The sequence below is a fragment of the Myotis yumanensis genome, unplaced genomic scaffold, assembly GCF_028538775.1.
Source record: "Myotis yumanensis isolate MYYU_CA2020_CCGP unplaced genomic scaffold, mMyoYum1.0.hap1 SCAF_1, whole genome shotgun sequence".
In the NCBI taxonomy this organism is placed as follows: domain Eukaryota; kingdom Metazoa; phylum Chordata; class Mammalia; order Chiroptera; family Vespertilionidae; genus Myotis; species Myotis yumanensis.
In genome coordinates, this window is record NW_027223752.1 from 1,759,814 (window position 1) to 1,772,747 (window position 12,934).

Genomic DNA, 12,934 nt, shown 5'->3' on the forward strand with positions numbered 1-12,934 from the left:
GCCGCCGGCGGCCCACCAGAGCCGAGCAGGACCGGGGTGCCCCCATCCTCTCCCTGGAGGCGGACGGGGTGTGGGCCCCCTGGCCAGTTGCCACTGCAGAGCCAGGCGCCCACTGAGACAGACACGCGATGGCACCGACGGGTCAGCCCAGAAACAAAAGGCCCCTCAGTTCTCCCTCCTACAGACACAGTCAGCACGTTTGGGACCGCAGAGGCCTGGCCCGTGGCCCGTGGCCCGTGGCCCGTGGCCCGTGGGCCTGGAGGGCCGCGGCGGGAGTCAGCGTTCTCACAGCGCCCGCCCGGCCGGCTGCATTGTCCAGAAACCCATCAACGCTCTCCTCCGTGCCCAGCGCTGCCATGGGGGCCCCGGTGCCTCCAGCTGGCAAAGCCGGGGACCGCTCGGTGGGCTACAGAGGGTCCCCGTGGGGCCCCACAAATCACTCTTTCAGAACAAAGCTGGTCTCGGCCGGTCACACAGCCCCCGGCACTGTGGCCCCCGCACAGCCTGGAGCTGCCCCCACACCCCGCCGTTGGGGGGCAGTGCTGAGCACATGGCCCTGCCGGAGTGGAGCGGCTCACCGTGCATGGACGAGGGCTGACACCCCAGCACGGGTGAATCGGAAACCGCCCTGGGGAGGAGGCCAGAGCAGAGGCCCCGGCTGGGGGGTCCCTGGGACAAGGGCAGTGCAATGGGGCGCCTGCCGGGGCCAGGAACGCGAGGGTGGCGGCCAAGGCCGGGGGTCCCTGCGGGTGGGAGAGGTGCTGGAGTTGGAGGCAGTGGCTGCTTCACATGCAGAGGTCCTGCCTGACACTGGCTTGTCCCTGCACACGGTCCACGTGGTCCACTTTGTCACGTGTATTTGCCACAACAATGACAAGTTTTAAGAAAAGGGGACAGGGATGGTTCTAGGCCCCAGGACACCAGCCGGCAGGCGAGCGGGTGCTGTGTCCCGTGCGGACCCTGTGTGGCCGTCGGCAGCAGGGGCCCGGCTGCGGCTGGGGGCCAGGGGCTGGTGCGCAGGGGGGGGGGGGGGGGCACCTCTGCGGCCTTCCGAGTTGTGGTCTCGTCCTCCTGTGCTTCCGGAAGAGCCTTTGTACTCGGACGTCAGCCTCGGTCTGCACGGCCCTGCGGCCCTGTGTCTGCCCTGCGCCGTCTCTGACTTTGCTCGTGGAGATGTCCACGTTTCAGTCCTTGGAGGAGTTAGTGGCACTGTCTGCCCAAAGTCAGCCCAGCTTGTGAGCGAGCAAGAGAATGAATGAATGAATGAGTGAGTGAGTGAGTGAGTGAGTGAATGAGCAAGTGAGCGAGTGAATGAATGAGTGAGTGAGCGAGGGAGTGAATGAGTGAGTGAGGGAGTGAATGAGTAAATGAGTGAGTGAGTGAGGGAATGAATGAGTAAATGAGTGAGTGAGTGAATGAGTAAGTGAGCGAGTGAATGAATGAGTGAGTGAGCGAGGGAGTAAATGAGTGAGTGAGTGAATGAGTAAATGAGTGAGTGAATGAGTGAGCGAGGGAGTGAATGAGTAAATGAGTGAGAGTGAATGAATGAGTAAGTGAGCGAGTGAATGAGTGAGCGAGGGAGTGAATGAGTGAGAGTGAATGAGTGAGCGAGTGAATGAGTGAGCGAGAGAGTGAATGAGTGAGAGTGAATGAATGAGTAAGTGAGCGAGTGAATGAGTGAGCGAGGGAGTGAATGAGTGAGAGTGAATGAATGAGTAAGTGAGCGAGTGAATGAGCGAGTGAATGAGTGAGCGAGAGTGAATGAGCGAGAGAGTGAGTGAGCGAGAGAGTGAATGAGCGAGGGAGAGAGTGAGTGAGCGAGTGAATGAGGTGAAGGCACCCTTGTCCTGGGCACACAGAGGGCCTGGGGTGCAGTTGGGCAGGACCGCCCTGCTTGCTCTCTGAGTGGTGGAGCCCTGTTTGGGGAGAACCCCTCTTAGGAAGTTATTTTTTTTAATATGTGAATAAGTTCTATTTTAATTTATTGATTTCAGAGAGGAAGTGAGAGGGAGAGAGAGAAACATCAATGCTGAGAGAGAATCATGGATCAGCTGCCTCCTGCACGCCCCCTACCTGGGTTCGAGCCCACAGCCGGAGCATGTGCCCTCGATGGGCATCGAATCCGGGACCCTTCCGTCCACAGGCCGACGCTCTGTCCACTGAGCCACACCAGCGAGGGCCACACGTGGATGTTACTCGGCCGGAGGGCCTTGCTGCAGCGCGTTGGCGGTGGGCTGAGGTACACTTCGGTCCGTGGCTTCTGTAACGTCTGGAAAAGGACTTTTTAAACGGCAGGTGCAGGGCATGGCCGATGCTGGCGCCGCCTGACACGGAGCTCCGCCTCCCACCTCCGGCGCTGGGGTTGGGGTCCTGCAGAGGCGGTGGGTCCCTCGTGTGGCCTGCGCTCCTGGTTGGTGAGGACTGAGGACGGTGCGCACAGCTCCTGGGCTGTGTCCCCTCCAAGTGTCTTTTCAAGTCTCTGCCCGTTTCCTTTTTTTAATTAAAGCAAGTTTCCGATTAGTTACGTTCAGTGTTACCACGTGAGCTTCAGGGGCACAGCGTGGCGGTTCCACGGGCACACGCCTTGTGAAGTGCCGCCTGGCATGCAGAGTCATGACAGTGTTTAGTATGTTTCCATTGATTTTTAGAGAGAGGGAGAGAGAGAAACATTGATGAGAGCCCGGGCCGGTGTGGCTCAGTGGATAGAGCGTCGGCCTGTGACTGAGGGGTCCCGGGTTCGATTCCGGTCAAGGGCACATGCCTCGGTTGCAGGCTTCTCTCTGGCCTGGGCCCTGGTCGCGGCTCGTGCAGGAGGCAGCCAGTCGACGTGTCTCTCTCACGTGGATGTTTCTCTGTCTTTCCCTCTCGCTTCCATCCTCTCTAAAATTAATGGGAAAACACCCTCCAGTGAGGATTAATAAAAAAAGGAACATCGATGAGAGAGGAGCACCGTCAGCAGCGGCCTCCTGCACGCCCCCCACTGGGGATGGAGCCGCAACCGGGCCTGTGCCCCGACGGCAGCCACACTGCGACCTCCGGGCCAGGCCGCCGGGCTGTTACGCTCTTTTCGCCGTTTCCTCCCCTCGGGCTTACCTCCCGGCCACTGTGCTGTGACCACCAGCCTGTACGCCCAGCCCCTCGCCTGCACTCGCCCCTCGTCCCCCGGCCCAAGTGGCTGTGCTGTGGGCTGTTGACTCACTGTTGGTTCTGACTGTTTTCATCTGTTCTGGACGCAGCCCCGTCAGCTGGGACTTGCACCTTTTCCTCCCGCTCTCAGCGTGCTTTTCACAGAGCAGCGCTTTACTTGGCTGAAGCTGGATTTATCCAACTTCCCGTTTCCATTGCCCGTGCACCTGGCCGCGGCTCCCAGCGCCTCTCCAGGCGGCGGTGGAGGCGGGAGCGGAGGCCCACCTGGCCTCCCTGCTCTCAGTGTCCCCGCATTCGGGCTCCTTGCCGGTCCCAGGAGTTTAAAAGCAGCGCGTGGAGGCCTGCGGGGAAGGCCTGCTGCGGGCCCTGCAGTTGTGTTGGACCCGGCCGGCAGGGCCAGGCCCCTCCTCGCTCTCTGAGGCCGCTGTCCTCGCAGCTTTCAGCTCAGATCCTGCCCTGGTTCTTGTTAGATTTAGGTTTTTCCTTTTTTGCTTTGGAGCCACTGTAAACGGAATTTTAAACATCTGTTTCCTTCCCGGCCGGCGTGGCTCAGTGGCTGAGCGTCGACCCATGAACCAGGAGGTCAGGGTTCGATTCGGGTCAGGGCACAGGCCCGGATTGCGGGCTCGATCCCCAGTGTGGGGCGCGCAGGAGTCAGCCGATCGATGGTTCTCTCTCATCATGGATGTCTCTATCTCTCCCTCTCCCTTCCTCTCTGAAATAAAAAAAACACACTGAGCTTCCCTAACGTGCACAATGCTTTTAAAAACTGGCTTCCAGGTGCTGCTGCTGCTCGTGTGCTGCACTTGCAGGGTCTGCCGAGCTCACGGGTCCAGGAGATGCTGGGGCGCAGGGTCCGGCAGGAAGGGCCGCTCTCCCTCCCCGGGGCCCTGCGCCCGCTGTCGGGCTCAGCGGGCTCCCTCCGTCGCACGGGGACGTGGCGTGGGTCAGGTGTTTCTGCCTCCGTCGGGGAGGTTTAGGTCTTCCTGACCCGGCCTGGCGACTGGTGGTGATTGATTTCTGACGTGGAGCCAGCCCGGCGTCCCTGGACACGCCGTGTGGCCCCGGGACTCGCCACGCCGCTGCTGGGAGGGTCCGTGTGTGGGGCCCGGCCTGCTGTGTGCGGTGCTGAACAGGCCGCTCTCCCTCAGCCAGGGACTCCGGCCCCTCGGTCTTGTTTTCTGGAAGATCTGACGTAGAGCTGGTGCCGTTTCTTCCTTAGCCTCCGGGTCAGTTTGCCTGGGTTTCTCCTGCGGACGGTTTCTAGCTGTCAGTCACCTTAGTGGGCACGGCTGTGTCTTTGTCCCGGGGGCGTGGGCACCTGTGGCCCAGGTTCTCCGAGCTCGTGCTGTGCTCACTCCCCGTGTCCGAGCGCCGTGCGGCGGCACCCCCTGTGCCCAGCACGCTCAGCGTCTTCTTCCTTCGTCGGCGGAGGTTTAGCGATTGTATTGACCTTCCCCAAGAACGGCTTTGGGTTGGTTCCCTCTCCTGGTCTTCCGCCTTCACCGTGGGTCCGACAGGCCCTTTCCTCGTGTCCTCGGGGCTAGGTGAGGCCTTTCTCCAGGGGCTCAGGCGTGGAGCCCTCGGCTCTGCCTGGCGGTGCCCACGGATCCTGGACGCGCCACAGCACCTGCTGCCTCTGCCACTGTGGCCTGTGGGTCGCCGAGGGTCCCGGGAGCTTCCCGGCCGCCGTGCAGTGTGGACCGTTCACTCCAGCCGGTCAGGGAACGTGCTCCGGCTGACCCGTGCCTTCAACGCGCTCACGTGGTTTCGTGGCCCAGGCGGGGCCTGTCCTGGTTGCACTCACCCCTTCCGTCCGCTCCCCCTCGGTCCTTTTTCCCCTCATAGCCCGACAGCCTCGCACCACTGTGGTGCCAGCAGGCGCTGTGCCGTGGCCTGGCATGTCAGGCCTCTGCCCTGCTCCTGGGGTTCAGATGCCCACCGTGGGGACCGAGTGAGGGCTCTGTGGGGCGGGGCGGGGCGGGAAGTCTGGGTGTCCTGACTGGGACACGGGCGCTGGGACCTGGTCAGGCTGACGACCGTGTGGGAGAGCGCGCCAGGGTTCTGTGAGCGCCCGGGAAGCCTGCGGCCTGGCCCCTGGGCGTGGGCGTGGACGTGGGCTGCACACGCCCTCACGCTCCTGTCCTGGTCGGTGCGCTGGGGACCCAGCCTGTGCAGGGGCTTCCTGGGAGGTGGGCCTCCTGGGACAGCACCCGCTGGTCAGTGCAGACCCTGCCGCGAGGCGGGTGGACATGCAGGCCTGTCCCCCAGGCCCTCCCTCAGGGTGGACACCATCCTTCTGACTTGGTGTTGCCCAGAACAGAGGCTGGAGGTGAAGCTGGCTGGTCAGGAAGTCTCCCAGCCGGTGGGGCGGGTGGGCGGGGCCCTGGTCGATGGGCGGGGCCTCGGGTGGGAGGCTGGCGCCCTCACAGCTGGGGCACTGGCAGCCCGGTCTCCTCCTGCCCACAGACCCTCACCCCGTCACTCCGGGACCCTCGGAGAGGGCGCCTGGCTGACTGCCTGGGGTGCTCACCACTTGCGGGGACCCCGAGGGTGTCCTGGGCCGGGGCTCCTGAGAGACTTGGTGGCCCGTCTGCCGTGGTGACTGTGGAGCTGGAGGCCAGGGCGGAGGGGGGTGGTCCAGCTGTGGCCGGGGCCGCTCTGGGCTGAGGTGCATGGGGGGCGCGGGCACCGGCGAGGCGGGTGGGGGGTGCGGGCACCGCCCAGGCGGGTGGGGGGCGCGGGCACCGCCCAGGCGGGTGGGGGGCGCGGGCACCGCTGAGCCTGCCTGTGCCCTTGCAGGTTGTGCAGCCTGACCTTGAAGAAGCTGGTGGTCTTCAAGGAGCTGGAGAAAGAGCTCATCTCGGTGGTGATTGCTGTGAAGATGCAGGCAAGTTCTCCCGACCCCCTGCCCCCGTCCGGGGCTGCAGAACACCCCTGCCCGGGCTGGAGCGGGCGGCCCCGTGGGCAGCAGGCGCGAGTGTGTGGGGGGAGCAGGGAGCCTCGGCTGGGCGGTTGCCCGGAAGGCAGTCCTGATGCTCCAGCTGGGACCCTCCTGGGGCGCATCCTGTCCCCTGAGAGAGCAGATGGGCCTCCCCAGAGGGCGGCCGACTCTCCCTGTGCTCGCACCCTGTGCCTGCCACCCCCGCCCCACCCCAGGGCCCGGCCCAGCTGCTCTCCCCTCTCCCTCTGGGGCCCTGGTGCTCACACGGCCCTCAGGATCCCGGCCAGGGGAACAGGTGACAGGTGTCAGGAGGCCCCTTCGCCCGGGACCTGCTGGGTCCCTCGGTGGCTGTGGGTGCCCCTCCTGACTTCTGGGTCCTGAGGCAGATGCCCAGGGGACTCGAGGGCTGAAGACCAATGTTCCCGCACGGCCCTTGTGAGCTTGGACCCGCTCCCCAGCCTGGGCTCGGTCCTGCGTGAGGAGAAGGGGCGTGGACATGGTAGCTGGTGTGGGCAGAGGGTCCCTCCCCTGAGACGCTGAACGAAGGCTGTCCTCCCGCCCAGGGCTCCAAGCGCGTCCTGCGGTCCCATGAGATTGTGCTGCCCCCCAGTGGACAAGTGGAGACGGACCTGGCGCTGACCTTCTCCCTGCAGGTGGGCCTCCCGGTGACTGGACTGTGGGGAGGGGAGAGGGGGCTGGATGGTCGTGCTCCCGCTGGGAGCAGGTGGGGAGGAGCACCTGGGAGCTCGGGGTGCAAGTGCAGACCCTTTGCCCTGGGGCTGTGCCCGTGGCTCGGCTCACCCCGACACCCCGAGGAAACAGACGCCCTGGACTCTGTGTGGAGTCCTGACCAGCCTGACTGGCCCGCAGGGCAGGACCCAGCTCGGGCTCGGCAGGCGCAGGTCCTACCGCTCCAGCGGGCCGTCCCATTGAGCCCCCTTCCCGCCGGCCCATCTCGCATCTGCTGCAGCTCCTCCCACTGCGTGACTGAGACAGGGAACCCCGAGAGCCACCTCCCCGCTGGGCCTGGCTCTGCCGGGCGGCCGCGGACCCCAGCTCTGACGCCCACCCCGCACATCTGGGTGCTGTGTCGGTGTTCTCTGGGGGAGGGGCAGGTTTATTGGAGTATATTTACAAAGTGTACACTTCATCCTTTTTTAAAAATACATGCACAGCCCTGGCCAGTGTTGCTCAATGGGTAAAGCGCCAGCCCACACACCAAAGGGTTGCAGGTTCGATTCCTGGTCAAGGGCTTGTACCTGGGTTATGGGTTCTCTCCCCGCCCCCGGTTGGGGCTCCTGCAGGAGGCAACCAGTCGATGTGTCTCTTAATCAATGTTTCTCTCTCTCTCTCTCTTCCCCTCCCTCCTTTCCACTCTCTCTAAAAAGCAGTAGAGCCATAGCTGGTTTGGCTCAGTGGGTAGAGCGTTGGCCTGCGGACTGAAGGGTCCCGGGCTCAATTCCGTCAAGGGCACACGCGCGGGTTGCGGGCTCGGTCCTCAGTAGGGGGTGTGCAGGAGGCAGCCAATCAATGATTCTCATCATTGATGTTTCTCTATCCCTCTCTCTTCCTCTCTGAAATAAAAAATATATATATTTTTTAAAGCAGCGAAAAACATCTTTGGGTGAAGATTGACAACAACAGCAAACAGAACGTGCACGGTGTGAGCACACCGCATCAGTGCGGGCCAGTCCCTGCCGCTGTGGGTTCTGTAATATGTTTTTATTGATCTCGGAGAGGAAGGGAGAGGGAGAGAGCGGAACATCCATGATGAGAGAGAATCACTGACCGGCTGCCTCCTGCAGGCCCTGTACTGGGGATCGAGCCGCAACCTGGGCCTGTGCGGAATTGGATCTGGGACCCTTCAGTCCGCAGGCCGACTCTGTCCACCCAGCCACCCACTGTTCTCTTTCGTTACCTAAGCACGTGCTGTTTAAGTTGACTTTTCGAGAGAGGAAGGGAGAGGGAGAGAGCGAGCAGCACTGACGTGAGAGGGAGACATCAATTGTTGCCTCCTGCACGGGCCTGACGGGTGGAACTGCAGCCTGGGACGTGTCCTGACCAGAATCGAACCCGAGACCCTTCTTTGCAATGAGACACTCCAGCCACCTGAGCGCCCCCCGCCCCCCCGTCAGGCCCATCCCCCAACTTTTGAGCTTTAAGGAGACCTGTGAGCATTTTCCTCTGACACACGTGCTCTGGGGTCCTGAACCCCGACCCGCTGCAGCACGTGGGGCCCGGGACCGTCCCGCTGCCTGCACTGGGGGAGAAGGTGCTGATGGCGGTGGCCCCCCCATGCCCTCAGCAGACCGCACATCTGCCCACTAGTAGTTGTTCCTAGTGTCTGGTGAGCGGCGGTGACCTTCGCGTGACCCCATGGCCTGGGGGCGCATGAGCCCCGGCAGGTGGGTGTGTGGACGCAGCGTGGCCCCTCCCCACAGTACCCCCACTTCCTGAAGAGGGAAGGTAACAAGCTGCAGATCATGCTGCAGCGGAGGAAGCGCTACAAGAACCGGACCATCCTGGGCTACAAGACGCTGGCCGTGGGCGCCATCCACATGGCCGAGGTGAGGCTCTGCCGGGCGCCGGCTGGGTGTGGCCTGTGTCTCCCAGGAAGTGCCCCTGCCAGTGCCACCCCGGTCCCTCCTGGGCGTCCTCGTCCCGAGGCGGCTGCAGCGCGTGGGCGCCCTCGCGGGCGGCGTGGTGTCAGGGTGGCCGGGTGACAGAGCTGGAGGGGTTCCCTGGTGAGGAAACGGGGTACATCCCGATGGAGCCACTCCCTGCCGCCACCTGTGCTGGGGCTGTGGGAGCTGTGGCCTGGGCCCAGGGCCACGGGGCCTGTTTGGGTGCCACGCAGGCAGGGCCACCGCAGGGGCTGGTCTCCATGGCCCTCACGTACCTGCAGGCACAGCCTGTGAGGCGGTGCTCGTGTGGGAGCTGCTGTCCACACCGTGTGCTTCCGGGCAGCTGGGCTGGGGACCCTCCTCCCTGACAGCCTTCAGGCCCTGGTGGCTGAGCCTGGTGCTGGCCACCCAGCTGGGCCCAGCATGCTCCCTCCTGGCCCCTCCCCCAGCCCCGTGTCCTCCCTCCTGGCCCCTCCCCAGCTCCGTGTCCTCTCTCATCCTCTTGCCCACGCACGCCCCTCTCCCTGCTGGCACGGTGCCGCCCCAGGTGATGCAGCGCCCGCCCGAGGGCGGCCAGGTGCTGAGCCTGTGCAGCAGCATCAAGGAGGCCTCCGCCAAGGTGGCCGAGATCTGGATCTTCTCCCTGTCCAGCCAGCCCATCGATCACGAGGACAGCACCATGCAGGCCGGCCCCAAGGCCAAGTCCACGGGTGAGTGCACCCGCCAGGGGCCCCTTCCCTGCCTCCTGCCCCCCTGGCCGTCCTCCCTGGCCTGGCTGTGGGCCTCCCAGCCCTGCCCGCGGAGGCCGTGGCATCGTCCGTAAGCAGAAGTCATGGGGTTGGAGGTGCCTTCCGGGTCTGGGCACAGGTCCTAGCGTGGCCTGTCACCCCATCCCTGTTAGGGCCATCGTCCCCGTGGGGTGAGGGGGCAGGCGGGGGGCCCAGTCCAGCCTGAGATGCCGGCTGAGACCTGTGCTGGGCAGGAAGGGCCGCGGGGGTTCCCAGAGGGTTGGAGGGGGGCACGTGGTGGTGGAGAAGCATGGCCAGGACACCAGGCGGAATCCCGAGGCGCCGGCCTTCCGTGCTCTGTTCCGCAGACAATTACTCCGAGGAGGAGGACGAGAGCTTCTCCTCCGAGCAGGAGGCCAGCGACGACGCGGCACACGGGCAGGTAGCGGCCACGCGGGCGGGACCCCAGTGGGACCCCCCGAGCTGCGGTGCGGACGGCACGGGTGGGGGCTAGGCGCCCACCCCGAGTGCGTCGCCAGGCGTAGGGGCCCCTGAGAGGCGGCCCCGTGGGGGGAGGCGGGGCCTGCGCCGGCCGCCTGGCCTCAGCCCCTGTCCCTGCAGGACCTGGACGAGGACGACTTTGACGTGAGGAAGCCCAAGAAGCAGCGGCGCTCGATAGTAAGAGCGGCGTCCATGACCAGGGTCGGTGGATACGGCTTTCCTGACGTTGGGGAAGGCGGGGGGCGGGGCGGGGGGGGGGGGAGCAGGGCCCAGGCCGGTGCAGCGGGTGGAGCCCCAGGAGGGTCAGGAAGTGAAGTGGCCGTGCCGGGCCTCGGGGCACACGTCTCCTAGAGACGTGTGAAGGTGGGAGTTGCCACGCGTGGCCGTGGCCTGGCGGGGTGTGCGTGGGGCTTGGTTAGCCAGCTCCCCCGGCAGGCGCGTCATGTGGGGGCCCCAGGCTGCCCCCCGGCTGCCCAGCGGGGACTGGCAGGGCTGTGGCCTCCTGGCTCCACGTGTCACAGGTCCCACTGGTCCCAGTCCTGGGTGCAGCGGCCCCCCAGCTGTGCATGGAGAGCCGGGGGGGCCTCCTTGTGTAGGGCTGCCCCCCACCGGGGGGCTGAGAGCAGCCAGAGCTGCGCACGCACCGGCCAGCCCACCGAGTCCAGCCGGGGGCCCCTCAGGACGGGCAGTGGCCGCAGCCACACCTGCGTGGGCGCTGGGAGAGCCGTGGAGGTGCTGGGGCGGAGAGGCAGGGGGGCTGAGTCTGCCCACAGCCCAGTTGAGGTGCCCGTGGTGGAAGCCCCTGCTGTTGAGCTCTGGAGAGCACGTCTGAGGGCACCGACGGCGGGGTGTGAGCCTCACTCGGGGCGCGCAGTCCAGGCCACGGTCTGAGTCTCTGCTGTCCTCTCGCAGCAACAGAACTTCAAGCAGAAAGTCGTGGCGCTGCTGCGCCGGTTCAAGGTGTCCGAGGAGGTGAGCGAGCCCCCTCCGCCCCCTCCGCCCCCTCCGCCCCCTCCGCCCGTCGCCTGCCCGGTCTCCCCACTGGTCACCCCTCCGCGCTTTGTCTGCGGGGCGGGTGGGCTGGGGACCCCTCAGGCTGCAGCCGGGGCCCAAGGAGACCCCCTGCTCTGTTTCTTGAATTTTAACTCGAGGACCAGACCTAGGGGCGGGGCTGCATGTCTGAGCCCCGGTCCGAGTGGCCGTCACAGGGCCCAGGCCCAGCGTAGGCTCCCCACAGCCCCGCCGGCCATCCTGTCGGTCACACCCCAGCGGCGTCTTCGCAGGAGTCGACCAGCTGTCCTCAGACTCCCCTGGAGATGCAAGGGCCCGGAGGAAACGCGGCCGTGGAGGAAGCAGTTACGGGACTCGTGCCCTCTGACCCCATGACCATCCTCAGGGCTGGGGTGGGGGGCCAGGCGGCGGGGCCGTCGGGAGCGCAGGTTGGAGTTCAGGAGCAGGTCCCGTTCGGGGTGCTGATTCCCTAGGGCCATTCGGGGGAACAGCTCTCACAGCTCAAGGACCAGGCAGCTGGACGTCCATGTGCCCCCACGCCTGCCCCCCCCACGCTGGCCCCCCCCACACCTGCACTGAAGCCAACGCAAGGTAGACGGAAGACCTGAGTGTAGGGGCTGAAACGATAAAACTCCTGCTGAGAGCCCGTCGGGTGTGGCCTCTCAGGGGTGAGACCAGAGAAACAGACGCACCCGCCTGTGGCTCAGCGTCAGCGTCGTCTGGAGGCACCAGGGCTGTGGGTTTGACCCCACGCAGGGCACATACGAGAGCCAGCAGCGCGTACGCGGGACACACAAGTGGACGGCAGGTCGATGCTTCTCTCTCTCAAATAAAAAAGAAAGACGTGAACCAGCCCGTGAAATCGAACGTTTTTGCAAGTCACGCCCGTGACGCGCACCCAGCACCCAGCAGGGAGACTCGGAAAGACGCTGCCACGAGGCCACCTGCCCGAGGAGCCGTTTGGCAACGGGCTGACCCGCATCTTCTTCAGAGAAAGTGCACGCAGACCTAGGGCCCGTGGAGAGGTGCCTGGCGTCCTAGCCTCGGAACGCAGACCCAGCCACGGAGATGCCGGGTGGCCCAGCACGTGGAAGGCGGGGACACAGGACGGGGGGGTGCGGCGCCCACCCAGCCTGGGGTTGGCCTATGAGGGTGACGTGCACACGAAGACCGGCCCCGTCCCGCAGCTGCGTGTAGAGATGCTGGCACGCCCCACGCCGTCGCCAGGATGGGCTAACGGGTTCTCCGTGCCACGGCGCGGCTGGCCGTGGAAAAGTCCGCTGGCGGCAGACACGGCTGCAGGGCTCCGCCCGCCGGGCCTGACGCAGGGCCTGGGAGAGGCGGCCTCGTGGGAGCCTCCTGCACCCCGAGGGGGTGGTGGCCACGCAGCAGCACACGCCTGCGCCAGCCTGCGCCCTGGTCGGCCGTCCCCGCTGCACAGGAGCCTCCATCCGCGGGTCCCTGGTCGCCCAGTGCCTGGGGCGGCTGGAGGGAGGGGCACCTGTGGCTCTGTGCCCTCTGCCCTGCGACCACCCTCCCCAAGCCTGGGCCACCTCCCGCCTCTGTCCTCGCTGCAGGTCCTGGACTCGGAGCAGGACCCCGCAGAGCGCGTCCCCGAGGTGGAGGAGGACCTGGACCTGCTGTACGACACCTTGGACATGGAGAACCCCAGCGACAGTGGCCCCGACCTAGAGGATGACGACAGCGTCCTTAGCACCCCTAAGCCCAAGCTCCGGTGCGCTGGGGACCGGACGAGGCGGGGGGAGGGGGAGGGGAGGGGGGGGACACTCAGGCGCGGGCCAGCGTCGGGGGACAGCACGCATGGAGCCCACAGGTCCCGGGGAACAGCCGGGTTGGGTCACACTTGGAAAGCTGGATTCTGGGGGATGTTGCCTGCAGAAGGCGGTGGGGGCAGTGAGGCTGGCTGTGGGTGCTCCCAGGGGGCTGGCAGCCAGGCAAGGCGCCCTCCAGGAGGGCAG

At 65.6% G+C, this 12,934-nt stretch overlaps 1 protein-coding gene across 5 annotated transcripts in view; it reads left to right on the forward strand.

The window, feature by feature from the left end:
* The window catches only part of PACS2 (phosphofurin acidic cluster sorting protein 2), a 32,236-nt gene that overhangs the window by 9,519 nt on the left and 9,783 nt on the right, over positions 1-12,934 (forward strand). For 3 of the 5 annotated variants that reach the window (XM_070411821.1, XM_070411839.1, XM_070411856.1), the window contains exons 2-9: positions 5,950-6,037; positions 6,655-6,744; positions 8,533-8,658; positions 9,263-9,425; positions 9,812-9,885; positions 10,065-10,145; positions 10,857-10,916; positions 12,533-12,690. In XM_070411821.1, coding sequence (XP_070267922.1) covers positions 5,950-6,037; positions 6,655-6,744; positions 8,533-8,658; positions 9,263-9,425; positions 9,812-9,885; positions 10,065-10,145; positions 10,857-10,916; positions 12,533-12,690 — 840 coding nt within the window. The remainder of the gene's footprint in view (positions 1-5,949; positions 6,038-6,654; positions 6,745-8,532; positions 8,659-9,262; positions 9,426-9,811; positions 9,886-10,064; positions 10,146-10,856; positions 10,917-12,532; positions 12,691-12,934) is intronic. The other 2 variants (XM_070411831.1, XM_070411847.1) reach the window with 1 other exon arrangement.